General features: G+C 42.1%; 3 protein-coding genes across 5 annotated transcripts in view; 2 read left to right on the top strand and 1 right to left on the bottom strand.

Moving 5' to 3' along the window:
• The window catches only part of LOC135096301 (histone-binding protein N1/N2-like), a 3,334-nt gene extending 869 nt beyond the window's left edge, over positions 1-2,465 (top strand). Inside the window, exons 2-3 of the mRNA XM_063997696.1 lie at positions 771-861; positions 990-2,465. Coding sequence (XP_063853766.1) covers positions 771-861; positions 990-1,286 — 388 coding nt within the window. The 3' untranslated portion in view covers positions 1,287-2,465. The remainder of the gene's footprint in view (positions 1-770; positions 862-989) is intronic.
• LOC135096793 (beta-1,4-galactosyltransferase 7-like) lies at positions 2,118-19,276 on the top strand. The gene is given in 11 exon segments (XM_063998552.1): positions 2,118-2,142; positions 2,472-2,638; positions 5,213-5,341; positions 5,833-5,926; positions 6,041-6,116; positions 8,360-8,453; positions 8,945-9,168; positions 11,979-12,043; positions 12,046-12,124; positions 12,451-12,571; positions 18,082-19,276. Coding segments are annotated over 11 exon segments (1,152 nt in total). The 3' UTR covers positions 18,160-19,276.
• LOC135096287 (dual specificity protein phosphatase 10-like) overlaps positions 19,113-19,814 on the bottom strand; it is a 36,061-nt gene continuing 35,359 nt past the window's right edge. For all 3 annotated transcript variants that reach the window (XM_063997686.1, XM_063997677.1, XM_063997667.1), the window contains one exon: positions 19,113-19,764. The gene's annotated coding sequence lies outside the window, so the exon portion shown is untranslated. The remainder of the gene's footprint in view (positions 19,765-19,814) is intronic.

Below are 19,814 nucleotides of genomic sequence, written 5' to 3'. Positions count from 1 at the left end.
TGATACAACAACAATGACAACCAGTGGCACTGATATTACTGTTTAAAGATTATGAATTTTAAGCAAGGCGTGATTAAATAGTATTAAATTTGGTTTGAATGTTAGGTTAGGAAGGTGAATTTCACATTTTTTTTTTTTTCCCAGAACCCCAATGCTACTGTGATGTTCATGAATTATAGGTTAAGTTAGATTCGGTTCTGGTTGATTAGGTTAGGAAGTTGAATTTCTTTGACTGGAGGTTAGTTCAATAATTTTGAAGGCTGGGATTAATTTTAATGAGGGATGAGAGGGTGGAAGTGACTGGAGTATAGGTTAATAATTCTACCAGCTGGAAAGGATTTTGAGGGTCAGAGGAAAGTGATTGGATATTAGCTTGATAATCGTGCTTGGTGAGATTAATTTTAGTGAGAGACTAGATGGTGGGAGGATGATAATTAGAGGTTAGTTTGGTAATTTTGCCAGTTGGTATTAATTTTTAGTGAGGGATGAGGGTGTCAGAAGAATGTGACTGGAGGTTAGTTTAATAATTCTGAGGGTGGGAGGAAAGTAATAGGGGGTTAGTTTAATTTTGGTGATGGATGAGAGTGTGAGTGGAAAGTGTAGCTGACCACATAATTTATCAAATAATACAAGCATGTACACATTCTTAATAATGTTCCATGTTAAGATATACTAAACATGAAGTTACTCCACAATATATGATAGTGTAAATTACGAATGGTTAAAGTGAAGACTTGTTTGATGATGGCCTGTTTGCTTGCTCCCCTTAGACATGCGGCAAGTGCAGCGTTCAACCATTTCTCTCAGGGCAAGCGACACCTCCTGGTGGGGGACTTCAAATCTGCTGTCACTGCCTTCAAGGTGTGTCTGTTGCTTAGGTGTGGTATGTGTTGCATGTTACCTAGTTGTGTTGTTTTCTGTGTTGTTAATTGTTTCATATCATAGTGAAAGTAAACACCAGGTTTAACTGACACTCCTTACCACTCCAGGAGGCAACAGAGTCCCTGGTGGAGCTGTATGGGGAGCAGGTGCCGGAGTGTGGTGACGCGTACTACCACTATGGCCGTGCATTGCTGGAGCTGGTACGCAAGGAGGCAGGGGTGCTGGGGCCAGATCTGGATGGTGCCAGTAGTCGTGTGTATTGCTTGGTTATTGTGTTAACATGCTGGAGTGTGCACAGCCAGGAGTGTTTGGGGAATGAAAATAAAAGGAGTTATGGATGTTTAAAAATGCATCTTTTGAGAGCTGAGTATACAAGAAAGTTGGTGTGTTTGGGGAATGAGTAAACAATGAAGAAATGTTTTGAGGAACTGGGTGTGCAGAGGCAGGAGTGTTTGGAGAATGAGAATACAGGAAGACAGGACTGATTTGGGAATAAGTGTACAAGAAAGGAGTGTTTGAGTGACAATATATAAGGAAGAGGTGTTTTGAAAATGAGAGTACAAGGAATGAGCATTTTGGGAGTTAATATACAAGGAAGCAAGTATTTAAGGGACTGAAGTATACAAGATTATTTTCCTGTCATATGTCATTATACAATGTTTTTCTTTGTTATATACATCATTCCCTTTCACTTTTCATATCTTGTGTTCTCGTCATTCTGATGTAATGTTAGAGATAGAGAATGTTTGGTGTCAAATTTTCACAAATTTCATGTGTGTATAAACTTTCATTTACTTGACTTTTTTTTTACTATTACTACTATATTTGCTTGCAATCTTGCTTTGCAATTTGCTTGGAGTTTTGCAGAGAAATGGCTAGATTTTAGAGAAATGTCTAAAAGAATGCTAAAATAATGAGTTTTCATTCAAACACCCCCTAACATCCTTACCCATCACCCATCCCCCATTCCTTCAGAGACCCAGACAAACTCAGCCAAACCATATCTTTCCCATAGCCCTATACCTACCCCCCATTCCCCAAACACCCCTGTACCCCCTACCATTCTCCAAACACCCATTCCCTGTCACTTAGATGCATTCAGACTTACTCCAGCCAATGCAGAACACACATACTCACATACAGTCGGTTTTCAGACATACAAACAGCTGGGATGTATATACAGAGAGTATGGCTCATTAGGTATACAGGGTTTGCGTACAGGAGGGAATACGCACATGAAAAATGCACATGTGTATGGATGTATGTGTGTTTTTGTGTGTTTGTGTGTGTATTTGTGTGTATTCCTGTGTGCGTTTGTGTGTGTGTATATATTTGCATGTACATGTGTGTGTGTGTACGTGTTATAATTATTTTGTTTGTTTGTTTTCTTGCCGTTTGTTTGTTCGTTCGTTTGTTTTATTAGAGAAGCTGGAGTTATTGGAAAATATAATTTGTAGGTTGGTGGGTACGTATTCCAGTAGTCCACGCTGGCATAGGAAAGCGGGAAGGCGTCAGGCACACGGATGGGTGGTGTTGGAAGGGTGCGTGTATGCCGCTGCCTTATTTAACCAGGATTTTCTCTCAACAAGACGGTGACACGTGCCGTGCGTGCCTCTGCGTGCCGGTGCAAGCTTGGTGCCTGCCGGGAGGTGCCTGGGAGGGCCGAGAGCTGTTCGTGAGGGCCAGGAAGGCTCATAATATTGCAAGTGACTCGCCCACCACTTGTCCACCTGGTGGACTGCTCACAGACTCCGAGGTGTAGTAGGAGGTAAGTTTGGTAGTGTTCTTTGTGATGACTCCGTGTCACGCACAACAACGAAATAGTACGGTAATGTTACGCTAGTGTCCTGTTTTCCCAAATTTTCATCAAACTTTTTTTTATTTATTTATTTATTTATTTATTTATTTATTTTATTTATTTATTTATTTAATTTTTTGATGGATCATATTTCACATATTTTCTCCTCGTTAGGAATACATTTGTACACTTGACTCAATATTCCACGGTCCCGCTAACGTTTCTAACCTCTAGGACAAAATACCCGTGAATTAACCACGAGAAAATTAAAAACTGCCAAAATTCATCTTAGCTGGTGAAGGCTGGCTGTCCATATATATCCGCCATTATTTGCTACATCTCTCACTTATCATCAGCCAATCCTGTCACTAACTGGAGCCACATAACTGCTTTCATATCCGCTGGTCAGATATAATCGCTATTGCCTGGTTTTGGTGTGATGAAGGCGTAAGTGAGGCAGACTGATGGCTCTTCACCGCGACCGCTGCCTGTAATTTACACTAATGTACAGTGTTTTCAGGTTCATCAAGCACACCACTTAGCTAATTTGTGCATATATATGTGGTACTTGCTGGATAAATGTGGGTAATGAGTGTATGCATATATGGGGAGTGAGGTGTAGGGGAGCAGGGGTGTATGGGGTGGTGAGGAAGCTGTGTGTGTGTTTCCCCATAGACTTTCATACCACCACCTCTTCTGCCCTTAACTACCCTCCTTCCCTTCACCTATCCTCTCTCTCTATAGCCTCTGCACACTGATATGTCCCTCTTGCGCAATGTTAGGCACAATTACTTGCAATTAGAGATGAAGCCAGCAGCCTCTGACGTGTGTTTAAGTTTTCTGAATAGAATGGATAGTATTGGGAGCAGGTAGAAGGAGGACGTTAGGAGAAATGAAGAAGATAAAGAAGTGCAAGAATCAGTATGATGAAAATACTTTGAAAAACACACCAAAGAACAGAGGGGTATGTTTCTAAGTTCAAATACAGTATAATAATAATTGGATGATTAATAAGTAAGGAGAAAGGACGAGGGTAACGAAAGAAAAACAGTGCAAAAATTAATCGCTGCACAAGACTTTCTTCTTTCTCTCACCCCTATTCTGTCCACCTCTCTAATGCAAGAGTTAACCAGTATTCTCAATCATTCATCCCTTTCTCTGGTAAACTCTGGAACTCCCTGCCTGCTTCTGTATTTCCACCTTCCTATGACTTGAATTCCTTCAAGAGGGAGGTTTCAAGACACTTATTCATCAATTTTTGACTACTGCTTTGACCTTTTTATGGGACTGCCATTTCAGTGGCCATTTTTTTTTTTTTATTGGATTTTTGTTGCCCTTGGCTAGTGTCACTCATACATGAAAAAAATAATAATAATAATAATTTCTGGGTAGTTTTATTTGTTTATTTAATTTTTTATTCTTTGGTGTAGATATTTATTCATTTTGTATTTGTATCTTATTTTTTTATGTGTTATGGAGAGAGAGAGAGAGAGAGAGAGAGAGAGAGAGAGAGAGAGAGAGAGAGAGAGAGAGAGAGAGAGAGAGAGAGAGATGCTATTCTTAACAATGTATTTAATTTTTATCCTATTTCATTTTATTATATTTACTTCTTTTTCTTCTTCTGTAGCTGCTCCCATGTTCATAGGGGGTCACTGTTCCTCACTAGTCTTCTCCACAAGGCTCTGTCCCCAACCTCCTCTCCACTCAATCCTCTCTCACTCAGGTCCTCCACAAGGCTCTGTCCCCAACCTTCTCTCCACTCAATCCTCTCTCACTCAGGTCCTCCACAAGGCTCTGTCCCCAACCTCCTCTCCACTCAATCCTCTCTCACTCAGGTCCTCTCCAATGTGATCTTTCCACCTTTTCTTTGGTCTGCTACGTCGTCTTCTTTTTATTTTTATTATATTTTTTTATTATATTTTTATTATATTTATTAAGAAACTGTAATTAAACTATACTTTCTACAAAACAACAACAATAACAACAAATCATTCCAGACTACCCCATCCCCTGCCTCCCGCCCTGCCCCACCCTGACACCGTGGCCCAGCAGCGACGCCATTCCACCTGCTACATGATGCTGGCTGATGCACCCCTGACACCGCAGTGACAGGAGGTGGAGAGCAGGAGCAAGAGTTGGATGGTAAAAGGAAGGCGTGATGGTGGAGGTGGTGGCTGTGGAGGGGGTTTGTGCGGGGTACCTCGGCAGGGTCTAGATTAGAGCAAATGGATGATAAAAGACTAGTGAGAAAGGTTTTTGTGTGGAATGTTAGGAGTATCAGTTGGGGGAAGAAGTGTGTTAAGATGGTAATAAAGAGTGGCTTGGAAACTAGTTGGGCTTTTGAGCGGTTGAGGGAAGGCTTGTTGAGAGTGGCCGAAGTATGATTGTCAGAAATAGAGAGGGTTTAGAATGGGATGTAAGAAAATGGAGAAGTGAGATAGACAAAGCGATGAAGCACGTGGGATTGAGTGAGCTAGGTGTGGAAAAGTGTAGAAATTGTGTGGGAAAAAGTGTGGAAATTGTGTGGAAAAGTGTGGAAAGTGGAAAAAGTTGGAAATTGTGGGATTGAGTGAGCCAGGTGTGGAAAAGTGTGGAAATTGTGTGGAAATTGTGGGATTGAGTGAGCCAGATGTGGAAAAGTGTGGAAATTGTGTGGAAAAAGTGTGGAAATTGTGGGATTGAGTGAACCAGGTGTGGAGAAGTGAGATAGACAGAGTGATGAAGTGACGTAGTCTGGGAAGAGGAGAAAGAAAGCGAGGGAGATAGAAGAAAAAAGGTGAAGAGAAAGGACTTGAAGGTGGAAAAGGAATAGGTGGTGATTGGATAATACATAAGGAAGGAGCAAGGAAGAAGAGCAAAGTAAACTAGAGCTTAGTGTGCTAGCAGATAGATTTGGTGTTGAGTTGACTGCTAGGCTCAAGGAGGACAGGCAGAAAGAGTTGGTTGTGATGTTGACAGAGAAAGGTTTGTTGTGTGTGAAGGAACAGCACATCCATGAAAGTGAACAGATAACAAGAGGGAAAGAGGGAGGGGTAACAAGTGTAATCTGTCCTGTGTGTCAGGCCAGGTCAGGTCATGTCAGCTTGGATCACAGCATAGTTAACTAATGACCTGTCCTTCATTGCAGATGGCAGAGGTCACACAGCAGCTGACCCCACAGCAGGCTGCCCTCCTCTGTGCCACCACCACCACCACCACTGCCAGCGAGGGAGGGGTCAGAGGTACAGCTCACCAAACTGTCAGATGGTAAGTATAAGGGTTGACCTGAGCTGACATACACACATACTCAAACCTAACTTAACCTAACCTAACACCCAAATAATGACCTCTTATCTCTCTGTCTCCCCCTCCCCCACACAGATACCAGCACTCCCCCTTACAGACAGGACAGCCCCTTCCGTGCCCTAGCAAGACAGCTGACCTGCCTACAGAGAGAGTGAGTGATGCAGCATATCTTGGAGAGAGTAAATGTGTGTGTGTGTGTGTGTGTGTGTGTGTGTGTTTTGACTAACTTAACCTTAAGCTGCTGGTACTACTACTACTACTACTACTACTAGTATTCCTCCTCCTCTCCTCTCCTCTCCTCTCCCCTCCCCTCCCCTCCCCTCCCCTCCCCTCCCCTACAACCACCACCACCACCACCACTCACCCTTCACCTCTCCCTCCCTGACACTTTATGAGAACAGAATCAATGACATTCTGGGAGATGAGATGGGTCTGAGAAAAACCATACAGTTTATTGCCTTGGTGTGTCACTTGGTGGAGCAGGGTGTAGCCGGGTCCTTCCTGGTCTGTGCCCCACTTTCCACGCTCCCCAACTGGATGGCGGAGTTCCAGCGGTTTGCTCCTTCTGTAAGTGTCACCCTAATCTGTTGTTGTCTAGCCTAGCCTAGCCTAGCCTAGCCTAACCTAACCTAACCTAACCTAACCTAAATTGACCTAACCTGACCAAAATTAACCTAACCTGACCTAAATTAACCTAACCTAAATTAACCTAACCTAAGCTAGCCTAACCTGACCTAACACAACCTAACTTAACCTAGCTTAACATAAGTTCTCTCTCTCTCTCTCTCTCTCTCTCTCTCTCTCTCTCTCTCTCTCTCTCTCTCTCTCTCTCTCTCTCTCTCTCTCTCTCTCTCTCTCTCTCTCTCTCTCTCTCTCTCTCTCTCTCTCTCTCTCTCTCTCTCTCTCTCTCTCTCTCTCTCTCTCTCTCTCTCTCTCTCTCTCCTCCCACAGATCCCCATGCTGCTGTACCATGGGTTGGAGAGTGAGAGAATGGAGAAGAGGGAGCTGATCAGAAGGGCCATGGAAGTGGAAGGGTGCCCTGTCTGAGTCCTGCCTGTTGTTATGACATCCTATGAGGTGAAGTGGGGTGTGTTGGGGTATCAGGGGGGTTGTTGGAGGGTGTTTAAGGGTAGTTTGGATGTTTTGGGGTAAAAGTTGGTTTGTGTGTTTGTTATTTTTGGGGTGTTTTGGGATGTTTTCTGGGTATGTTTGGGATGTTTTGCCATGTTTTTAGGATGTTTGGGGTGTTAGGGTGCTTTGGTATGTGTAATTTTGTTTTTGGGGTGTTTGGGGGTGTTTAAGGGTGGGTTTGCCAAGGTTTGGGGCATTTGGGAGTGTTTTGGTGGGTGAAAATTGTTTTAGGTTGTTTTTGGTGTGTGTCAGGGTGTGTCAGGTGTTTTGATGGATTTGGGGTGTTTTGGGTGTTGAGGTGTGTGTTTGGGATGTTTTGAGTGTGTCAGGGGTAGTGTGATTTGTTTGGGATGTTGTGGTGGGTGTTTTGGGTGTTTTTGGGTGTTTTTGGTGTGTCGGGTGTTTTGATTAGTCTGGGGTGTTTTGGGTGTTGGGGTGTGTGTTTGGGGTGTGTCAGGGGTGCTTGTAACACGTGATCTCCCTCTCCTAAATCCAAATTGTTGCTTTATTATCACTTAATTTCCTATGTACTGCATCCATTTATCCTTCACCAATCTCTCACACATTTTGCACACCACACTTGTTAGAGATACAGTTCTATAGTTTAAGGGCTCCTCTTTACTACCACCTTTGTAGATTGGCACTATGTTGGCTCTCTTCCATTCAATTGGGACTCTACCTTCAATTAGGGAGCTCTCAGTAATATTATGTCATCTGCTAATTGCACTCTTTTAGTATCCATCCTGACACTCCATTAGGTCCAGGGGCCTTCCTAACGTCTAGTCCCTCCATCTGTTTCTGGACATCCTCTTCAGTAACTTAGACTTCCCCCAGACCCATTTCCTCACTCATCTCACTCTGCCACACAAATGTTCTCTCTTTTGTGAATAATGATTGGAAACTCCAGTTCATTATCTCTGCCAATTCAGCATGTGTGTGTGTGTGTGTGTGTGTGTGTGTGTGTGTGTGTGTGTGTGTGTGTGTGTGTGTGTGTGTGAGCTTGTAGATTGAGACATGAGCCATAGCATACAACATACATGATGGCTTTCCAAGGTTGGGCATGCCTTTAAAGAATATGTGTGAATTTTTGTTTGATGCTTGATTTTGTTTTTCTTCTCTCCAAGTTTTTATTCACCAAGCAAATTAGATTAAAGGAAATAAAGTAGACATTTGCAGTGTCAAAATTGTTCTTGGTGGCAGATTTAAAAAAACAAATAGCTAGAATTACACGTGTGGTGTCCTGATGGTGGTCTTTTATTTCAGAGATCGATTTGAAGAGTTGCTTGAATTTGCTCCGTTCTTTCACAATTTCCTCAACAAACAGCACAAAAACTATCACATCTATGTTATAAATCAGGTGAGTGCAGCCGCCGTCTTATGAATGTTCACATAGTTTTGGACCATACTACCTGTAGAATTTCTTTGAGTAATGATATCCAGTGAATTCTATTGATGTGAAAGGGATGGCTGTCATTATTGTATAGTTTAACATTATTACTACCTTCCCTTACTGAGTCTCTCCACCCTTACTGATGGTAAATGATCTAGTCTCTAATTGTTAGATGAATACTTGGGACTTGTGGGGTTGAAGGGAAGAACAAATAATAGGTATAAATAGATATGACAGTGCTTAACATAATGTTCATCTTTCTCATGTCTTCCTCCACACACTGTCACCAGGTCCTCTTCAAGACTTCCCACTGGTTTCCTTACAACAGCCTTGAGTTCCAGTGCTTGTCTGAATCACACAACCAGGAACTGTTTTTAATCACTAAACACTATATTTTAACCTATCTTACTTTCATGTAAATAGGTGACAGGTTTTTCAGCATTCATAAACATTGACAGGTGGACAACCTTCGCTTCAACCGTGCATCTCTTTTCATTGTGGGATTCTTAGAGTCCAGCGTAGACTGTGATTACATTGCCATGCATGACGTGGATCTCCTTCCCCTCAACCCTGAAGTGAGGTACCAGTTTCCCGAAGAAGGGCCGTACCACGTGTCGGCGCCTCACCTCCATCCAAGATACCACTACCCGACCTTCATTGGCGGCATACTGCTGGTCAGGAGGTGAGCTTGCTGACCTCTCTTGGTTACCATTTGTGTTGTCTGTATCTGTTGTCTATTTGTGTGTATGTTGCCCTGTGCCTCTTTGATTAATGACATGGTGTATGTGTTTATTTATTAATTTGATGTTTTTTTTTACTGTATTTTTTATTATGTGTTATCTGTCATGTTTGGGAGGTTATATGTATAAGAGAGGTATTTTGCTTAGTTTTTTATCATGTTTATCACTTTTTCAGAAGTCTAGAAGCATAGGATATGAAGAAATGCTTCTGATTATGACTAGAAATGTGTGTGTGTGTGTGTGTGTGTGTGTGTCACTGTCTCAGCTACCCAACTTCACAGGGAATGTTAGCCTGGGACATACAAAACAGATAGACATTTGTCTCATATTGCTATTTCACAGTGGCCTTTTAGTGCAGTGGTCAGCATGTTCAACTCATAGGCAAGACATTTGAGGCTTGAATCTCTTGCCAAATGAAGACTACTTATCATCTCATTTTCCTTCTGTTGTTCCTGCTTCTTAGGCTGCTCTGTAGTCTCTTCAAACATGACAATGACAGCCACTTGTGGACCTGACAGCTTTTTGCATTTTCCCTTATTTTCTTAGATTCTTCCTTGCGTTCCTTTGTGATCTACAGCTTCCTTTTCATAGAGCTCCCTGTTTTGTTCCTCTTCTAGCTACTTCCTGACATCTTTTCTCTTGCACTGCCTCCTGTACTGTCTCTGCTTTCATTATTAAGTTTACTGCCAAGAAGCCTTACTGTTGTACTTCTATTTGAAAACCCTTCTCATTCACTCAAGGCTATTAATGTTGCTGCCATAAGAGACAGTATTTGAATTTTTCTGCAATCTGTTAGTTTCATGTAATGTTTTGGTTTGTCTGTTCATAGGGCACCATACAGAGAAGGGGGTTCCTGGCTCCCTCACTCCGTCACTGTTAATCACCTCTTACGACATGCAGGAAATACAACGGCAGTATTCTTATCTCCTGATATGTGTATGAGTGTGTAGTACTTTGTCTGGGCTACCCTGTGTGGAACTGCCAGCCTGGTATATAGATTGAATAGACACTTGTGTTTCAAAAAAGAGTGCATGGCTTTCACACCAGGAGCATATTAAATAAGTGGTAGTTCAGACTTTGTGCATGTGTTGCAGTAGTTATTCTTCATTGTTGTGAGTGAAGTGAGCCTTGCGGGAAATAAAGTGAAAGGTTAGATTGCCACCCACTGTGTTAGTTAACCATTACAGGTAACCCACAGTTGCATTGTCTGTGTTTAGTCTGCTCCACAAGTGAGTTATTCCTCAGGATCATGACTGAGTACTGTGTGTTATGTCACACGTGGAGCCACATGTGCCGGACACCCTGTGCAGTGCCACCTGCCTCCTTCAGCAGTGCCTGAGTCTAGCCTTGGAGACCAGAAGAATCCAGAGCAAGACAGTTGTGTAGTGTGAAAGTCAGGCAAGAATGGGATAGAAATGTGAAACTGGGAACAAAGAGAGGAAATGCAAAAAATTTTCCATTCTGGGTAACTAAATTAAATGGCAGCTGCAAAGAGTGCCATGAATGTACAGAAACATGAAGCTGCATGTTGTTGCACAGGTGTGTGGTGTGTTGTGGGCACTGACTTTTCTTGTATAACTTGCCTTTTCCTGCATATAAAGCCAGGAAAGAAGTTCAACAACAAGTAGAAAAGTATGAGTGCATATGTGAATCTTTTCCAGTGGCCACATAGCAGATAGATTGTGACACTAAGGTAGCAATAGGAATGATTCAGTTGAGGTTGCATGGTTGCCTATGGGAGCATTGAGTTACTGCAGTCTTCATGGTGACAGTGTCTGTTATTCATATGACCACATCACAGACACACTCAGTCCATCTTGTATTGGTTTCCACCATCCTACATTTGCATTTTTTTTTTTCTTTTGTACTACTTTACTTTTTGTAAACAAGTCCACATCCAATGGTGTTATATTCTACTTAAGAATTCCTTCCAAGGTGTAGTAATCATGATGCAGGGAGCCTTCATGTCACCTCATTGTGTGTGTGGGCATTCTCTGTATCTGTCAATGTCTGTCTATTCCTGTGTGTTATTCACTCTCAGGGCATGTCTTCCAAATGGGTGGCCAGACTTAGTTAGGGGCATAAGCTACAGCTGTGCGTGGCCTCAGGACTCATCTCTGTCTCATTGGCCTTCTAGCTTGTGGTGGTGGATGGTGACCACAACACCTGCATAAATCTGTACAGGTTATGTGCTTCATTTCCCTCTTGGCTCACCTCTCAAGTTTCTCCGTTCTGTCCACCAAACTCAGTGATGTATTGTGTAGTGCTGTCTGATTTCTCACACGTATTGGGGAGTGAATGGTTTGTGGTGTGACTGCAATAAGGGGCAGGTCTCATTTGTGCTTTGCAGTTTTGTAGTTTCATCTTCAAGTTTTGTATATACACATCTCTTGTCACTCGATAGAAATTACTGATGTGTGCGAAATTTCTTGCTTGGTTTTCGTATAGTTTAATTCATTCAGTCCACATCATTTCCATTCACACTCTCTCTATATACAGATTTTCATAAGCATTCATCACTAAGCATTAAAATAGTCTAAATCATTTCCATTCTTATGCTTTCTACACACACATTTTCCATAAGCAGTCATAACTATAGCATTAAAAAAGGCTTGATGTTGGTTTTTGTTGCTGCTGCTGAAATATTTAAAAAAAAGACTGCAAGTTGATGGATGTATTACTCATGAATTGAGGAGAGTTTGTATGTGTTCAATAATTCATGTGAGTAAGTAAGTGTGTGAAATGTTTGCAGGGAGCACTTCCAGCATGTGGACGGCCTGAGCAACAAGTACTGGGGCTGGGGTCTGGAGGAGGAGGAGTCTATGCTCGGCTCAAGGAAGTTAAACTGGAAATCTTCTGCCCAGGGAATCTCACTTCAGGAATAAAAGACACCTTCAGGTGAGTAGTGTTTTATTGTCAGGTGTAAGAATATTTCAACTCCTAAATCTCTGTGTCAGTTCCAAAGAGTCAGCCACAGTAGAAGAGTCTGCATGTCTGCCTGTCTTGGTGTTCAAGTGCTTCACCTTCTATTCTACAAATGTTTCGGTTGTGTTGAAAAGTGATGTAAAAATCCAGCTGTAGTTCTTATTTTATTCTTGATTTTAGATTGTGATATATACAAGAAGTATTGCTGAACATTTTTTTCCTGCCTGCTGGGATGAAGCATTAGAGACTCCCAATAGAAGAACACTGAGGGCAGCACTAACACTCCACCTTCCCCACAGGCATGTCCATGACCAGCGGCGGGACATGATCAAGTGCTACAACCAGCAGGAGGTGACACACCACCGTGACTGCCACACAGGGCTGTCCACAGTGAAGTACAGCATTCAGAGCAGGAAGGAGGTGAGCCACGAAGGTCTAACAATGTCCTAAGCTGGAGTACCTGTAATATTATTGAGTGGGGACAAATATGTAAGTTGTGTAGTGAGGGAGCACAAGCTTTTTGTGAGTGTGACAGAAGACCAGAAAATAGGCAAGATGAGACCATAGCCCACACACAGTATGTTCATCACTTGCCTCTGCCCCTCATACAAGTAGTTGCCTGTGACAAGGGGACCAAGTGCCAACCACCAAGAAGTGTAGAGATGATAGTTTAATCAGCTCCCTTAACTTTCATGCTACTCTGGAAATAAGAGTAATATGAGCACAGTTGTATTGTGTATATTGCTGACATTCATAGATTACACTGTGTACCCTGTCAGCCACACTTGCCACCTTAGCCTTATTTTGTAAAAATCACATTTGTTTAGGTAGTGATGCTTAGGGTCCATTGGAAGTGATTATTACACACATTACTCTATATATTGGCATTGAAAACTTATAATTAGCATTGAAAAACTTGCTCTATATATTGGCATTGAAAACTTATAATTAGCATTGAAAAACTTGCTGTCTTAAGACAGCAACAGTGTGGCAGTGGCAGACAAGATACTTCTATATGTGTTAATGTCACCAGCACACAATACACCTGTGCACACCAACACACCAGTACCTCTGTGGATTCCAGGAAGTTAGGGAACCAATTAAACTGTCACTTGCATTTTGAGGTGGTTGGCACTGGGCTCCTTGTCACATGCAGCCACTTAACATGAGAGGCTGGGACAAGCAGGCAGTTGTTGTGTGGGGTCTGTGATGAGAGGCAAGTTATATAATGAGCTCCTTGCAATCACTCCAGGAAAAGAACTTGTGTATGTGTAATCAGTGCCCTAGTTTTCTTGCTATCCTATGAGCCAACAAGCCAGAGTAATAACTCATCAAAGCCTCTCCGACTCGCAACCAAATGCCAATACAGGAAAGGGGCTGATAGTGTTTATTATCACTGCCTTAGTTTCCCAGCTCTCCTAGAAGCCAGAGTAATGTGAGAACAAGTGTGTGTGTTTGTGTGTGTGTGTGTGCGCTACTGACACTTATAAATCAGGTAGTGCGTTTACTCTTCAGCCACAATGTTCAAGCCATCTTAAGTGTTATTTTCTATGTTTGAGATACTTGCTGTTGGTTAAGTAGTTTTCACAACACAGTATTTCCATAATTAGTAGCATTGGCCCAGTGTGGCAAAAGCATCTCATTTACCAACCAAAGAACAACTAAGGTGGCAACAGTGTGGCTGATGAGTATAGTATACACCCCTGTGACCATGAATGCTAGCAGCACACACAGTTCACCTGTGCTGACATTATCTTGTTTCTTAGATACCAGGAAAATTATGAAACTGACTTTTTTTTTTTTATGTAGGAAGGACACTGGCCAAGGGCAACAAAAATCCAATAAAAAAATATGCCCACTGAAATGGCAGTCCCATAAAAGGGTCAAAGCAGTGGTCAAAAATTGCTGAATAAGTGTCTTGAAACCTCCTTCTTGAAGGAATTCATCATAGGAAGGTGGAAATACAGAAGCAGGCAGGAAGTTCCAGAGTTTACAAGAGAAAGGGATGAATGATTGAGAATACTGGTTAACTCTTGCGTTAGAGAGGTGGACAGAATAGGGGTGAGAGAAAGAAGAAAGTCTTGTGCAGCGAGGCCGTGAGAGGAGGGGAGGCATGCAGTTAGCAAGATCAGAAGAACATTTAGCATGAAAATAGCGGTAGAAGACAGCTAGATATGCAACATTCCGGCGGTGAGAGAGAGGCTGAAGACAGTCAGTTAGAGGAAGAGTTGATGAGACGAAAAGCTTTTGATTCCATCCTGTCTAGAAGAGCAGTATGAGTGGAACCCCACCAGACATGTGAAGCATACTCCATACATGGACGGATAAGGCCCTTGTACAGAGTTAGCAGCTGGGGGGGTGAGAAAAACTGGCAGAGATGTCTCAGAATGCCTAACTTCATAGAAGCTGTTTTAGCTAGAGATGAGATGTGAAGTTTCCAGTTCAGATTATAATAAGTAAAGGACAGACCGAGGATGTTCAGTGTGGAAGAGGGGGACAGTTGAGTGTCATTAAAGAAGAGGGGATAGTTGTCTGGAAGGTTGTGTTGAGTTGATAGATGGAGGAATTGAGTTTTTGAGGCATTGAACAATACCAAGTTTGCTCTGCCCCAATCAGAAAATTTAGAAAGATCAGAAGTCTAGCATTCTGTGGCTTCCCTGCATGATATGTTTACCTCCTGAAGGGTTGGACGTCTATGAAAAGATGTGGAAAAGTGCAGGGTGGTATCATCAGCGTAGGAGTGGATAGGACAAAAAGTTTGGTTTAGAAGATCATTAATGAATAATAAGAATAGACTGGGTGACAGGACAGAACCCTGAGGAACACCACTGTTAATAGATTTAGGAGAAGAACAGTGACCGTCTACCACAGCAGCAATAGAACGGTCAGAAAGGAAACTTAAGATGAAGTTACAGAGAGAAGGATAGAAACTGTAGGAGGGTAGTTTGGAAATGAAAGCTTTGTGCCAGACTCTATCAAAAGCTTTTGATATGTCCAAGGCAACAGCAAAAGTTTCACCAAAATCTCTAAAAGAGGATGACCAAGACTCAGTAAGGAAAGCCAGATCACCAGTAGAGCGGCCTTGACGGAAGCCATACTGGCGATCAGATAGAAGGTTGTGAAGTGATAGATGTTTAAGAATCTTCCTGTTGAGGATAGATTCAAAAACTTTAGATAGGCAGGAAATTAAAGCAATAGGACGGTAGTTTGAGGGATTAGAATGGTCACCCTTTTTAGGAACAGGTTGAATGTAGGCAAACTTTCAGCATGAAGGAAAGGTAGATGTTGACAGACAGAGCTGAAAGAGTTTGACTAGGCAAGGTGCAAGCACGGAGGCACAGTTTCGGAGAACAATAGGAGGGACCCCATCAAGTCCATAAGCCTTCCGAGGGTTTAGGCCAGCAAGGGCATGGAAAACATCATTGTGAAGAATTTTAATACGTGGCATGAAGTAGTCAGAGGATGGAGGAGAGGGAGGAACAAGCCCAGAATCGTCCAAGGTAGAGTTTTTAGCAAAGGTTTGAGCAAAGAGTTCAGCTTTAGAAATAGATGTGATAGCAGTGATGCCATCTGGTTGAAATAGAGGAGGGAAAGAAGAAGAAGCAAAGTTATTGGAGATATTTTTTTGCTAGATGCCAGAAATCACGAGGGGAGTTAGATCTTGAAAGGTTTTGACATTTTCTGTTAATGAAGGAGTTTTTGGGCAGAAATATAAAGTGCACGAGATTCTGGTGATGGAAGGCTTAAGTACCTTTTGTGGGCCACCTCTCTATCATGTATAGCGTGAGAACAAGCTGTGTTAAACCAAGGTTTAGAAGGTTTAGGATGAGAAAAAGAGTGAGGAATGTATGCCTCCATGCCAGACACTATCACCTCTGTTATGCACTCAGCACACAAAGATGGGTCTCTGACACGGAAGCAGTAGTCATTCCAAGGAAAATCAGCAAAATACCTCCTCAGGTCCCCCCAACTAGCAGAGGCAAAATGCCAGAGGCATCTTCACTTAGGGGGATCCTGAGGAGGGATTGGAGTGATAGGACAAGATAAAGATATGAGATTGTGACCAGAAGAGCCCAACGGAGAAGAAAGGGTGACAGCATAAGCAGAAGGATTGGAGGTCAGGAAAAGGTCAAGAATGTTGGGCGTATCTCCAAGACGGTCAGGAATACGAGTAGGGTGTTGCACCAATTGCTCTAGGTCATGGAGGATAGCAAAGTTGTAGGCTAGTTCACCAGGATGGTCAGTGAAGGGAGAGGAAAGCCAAAGCTGGTGGTGAACATTGAAGTCTCCAAGAATGGAGAACTCCACAAAAGGGAAGAGAGTCAGAATGTGCTCCACTTTGGAAGTTAAGTAGTCAAAGAATTTCTTATAGTCAGATGAGTTAGGTGAGAGGTATACAGCACAGATAAATTTAGTATGGGAGTGACTCTGTAGTCATAGCCAGATGGTGGAAAACTCGGAAGATTCAAGAGCGTGGGCATGAGAGCAGGTTAAAGTCATTGCGCACATAAACGCAGCATCCAGCTTTGGATCGAAAATGAGGATAGAGAAAGTAGGAGGGAACAGAAAAGAGGCTACTGTCAGTTAGTTGCCTCAGACACCTGAGTTTCAGTGAGGAAAAGAAGATGAGGTTTAGAAGAGGAGAGGTGGTGTTCTACAGATTGAAAATTAGATAGATCTTAGACTGCGAATGTTGCAGAAATTAATGAAGAAAAAGTTGAGGGGGGTGTCAAGACACTTAGGGTCGTCGACAGAAAGGCAGTCCGACCTGGGGACATTTATGGTCCCCTCCCTAGATGGGGACTCCAAGGCTGGTGTAGGAGTCGCCATGATGATTTTAAAATTTTTTGAGTGAAGGGTGTGTGTGTTATTAGGTGCTTGTAGTTTTGTGTGGAGGAAGAGAGTTGTCTTTAGAGGGCAGGCTGTGACTGCCCCCTTGTGTTGTGAGACAAATGTTCAGTGAGGTCACAGCTGGGTTTAATGATAAGTAAACAGCACCCCCTGAACAGTGTGCTTTAGACCTCACTGGGAGTAATTATTGTTTCGGCAGGTGTCTACTGCCTCCTCCTACAAGACTAACACTATCAGCTCCTTTCTGGGATGCTGGCATTGGGTGACAGCTGTGGTCCAAGAGACAGATTTGTAAACATCCTGTGTGATGTCATAAGAGATTATTATATGTGGCTGGTTTGAGTAACTTTGGTTTGTCATCATACTGTGGGGAATATCCTGTGGGTCTGTGGGCTGTGGTGAGAGAGAGAGAGAGAGAGAGAGAGAGAATAATGTATACATGTAATAAAGTTATGTTACAACGTGCCACAATATGACCTGCCTCTTAGTCCTACAGAGGATTTGAGGAGTGCTTACAATAATTATTATAGAGGCTGTATCTTTGCTCTTCTGATCTCCTAAGTGACAACAGTCTGGTACACAGAAATAAATTTAAATTATTTCCAAGTTGCTTAAATGAAGTGCTAGTGTCGAAAGTGTAGAATAACCATAAATGGATTTAGAATTTAAAACACCCAGTTGGTGTTAATTGAATGTTGTGTTGCTTGATTCATTTTAACACTGGTGGTCTTGGTCCATGGACACATTCAGCCTTACCACCACCACTTCACTTCACATCTTCCCTCCAGCTGCATGTCTGATAGATGGACCTTCATATGCTAGACATCCTCCTTGATGGACCTCCAGAATAACTGAAGAACTTGCAGATTTTTTTATTACCACCTGAAGTTGCAGATTTTTTTATTACCACCTGAAGTTAAAATGAGTTATTCAATTCTTTGTATCATTTGTTATCAACTCAAGCCTTTGCAAATACTAGAAATCACTTAGATGTTTTTCTCAGTTCTAACACTTAAGGCTTAAACTTGTCAGAATACACTGAAGAACTAAGTGTGTTGTGTTGTGTTGTGTTTCTGCAGGTGACCATCGATGGTGCCCCAATCACCATCCTGAACACTGTGCTGGAGTGCAACAAGGTCACCATGCCCTGGGTGTGACTGCACTGAGAGCATTGGCAACACTCCCAGGTCGCTCCCTCTAAGTCAGAAGATGTGATTGTCCCCAGACTGAACTGCAAGAAGCACCTCGGCCATGACAGTTGACTGCCTCCCCTTCCCCTGTCAGCAGCAATTGTTAGTGATGTAATTATTGGATTTTGTTATATTTTTATAAAGACTAGCCAATAGAAGCCATGTTACTTACAGTCATAACATTTTAAATATAATTTAACCTACATAACTACAAGTTGCATAATAATAATATTAACTGATAAAAGGTTGTTACATAATATATATTATTCATATGTATATATGATAAAGTGAAGCCTCTCTAATCATTTCAGGTTCACGTGTCACACTCACTGTCACTTTGACAATCCTCAGCTGGAGTCACACAGTTCACATGTCACTGACAGTACAGTTGCTCTCAACAAACACTGATGCCCATCTCACTCACCATATTTCTCAACTAGAAACCATTATTTCAATTAAAGTATTTCTGTTACTATTTTAATTATTTCAGTTTTCCACCAACTCTGTCACTTTAGAAATAGTATTATGTTTGCCACACACACCACGACTGGTATGTACAGTACAACTCCATTCTCCTGCACAGCACAGCAAGGAGTCTTCTTGTTACACAGCATTTATATCCTCTTATGATGATGATGTTATGTACCATTTCACATTTCATATCACACATTTCATTTCATTCATATTCATTGCCTTATCATATTTTGTGTTAAAATATATTATTACTTTACTTTATCTTCTTTACTTTGTACAAAGAAGATGCTCTGTGGTGTTGCTGTGGTGCAGCAAGACAGGAAGGGCTGCACCACTCAGAAGGTTTGGTGCTCCACTGATTTATCAGATTTGTTTTAGAAGACGAGGATTCACAACTGTAGTTACTTCTCAAGGATTATGTACTTTTAATTTGTGAGGTGTGTGTGTGTGTGTGTGTGTGTGTGTGTGTGTGTGTGTGTGTGTGTGTGTGTGTGTGTGTGTGTGTGTGTGTGTGTGTGTGTGTGTGTGTGTGTGTGCTTGCATTAGTGAGCATTGTAATTTAAATGTCACATTTATTATAAAGAGAATAAATAAATAATTTCTATTGAAATTCTTATATATTGAACATGACCACTAAACATTATGGTGAGTGATGAAGGAACATGAATGGTGCAAGAATCATGACCACAGCAAAGGTGAAGTGGCAAGGCTGGCAAGCAACAGCTGGTACCTGGTTGCCAAGGAGATTGTTGGTGGAAAAGAGGCACCTGAGAGAGGTTGTCCATGGTGAGAACCAGTGATGATGAGCACAAGGAGTGCACATGGACACAAAAAAAAAAGCTGTGGTATGTCTGATAAGAAAGAAAGAATGTATTGTCGAGATAAGACAGTGAAGCACCTGAGATGATCTGATAGTCTGGGAAGGAAGGCTAACAATTAGATTATTAGAGATGTTTGCAGATGCTGTATGCACACTCATCAAAACTTTCTCCAACTGCTTAGCATGATTTATATGAAAATAGAGATGATTTGAGACTAGGTATCTTGAGGTGGTTGATGGTGTGCTTGGTTGTGGTGATGCACTTTGGAACTGTGACACTGCAACAAGATAGTGTGTATTACTGTTATTGGTCACTTGACAAAATATG

Source organism: Scylla paramamosain, chromosome 3 (assembly GCF_035594125.1).
Source record: "Scylla paramamosain isolate STU-SP2022 chromosome 3, ASM3559412v1, whole genome shotgun sequence".
In the NCBI taxonomy this organism is placed as follows: domain Eukaryota; kingdom Metazoa; phylum Arthropoda; class Malacostraca; order Decapoda; family Portunidae; genus Scylla; species Scylla paramamosain.
Note: the sequence above shows the minus strand (reverse complement) of the source record. Positions and strands in the feature narration are given on the sequence as shown.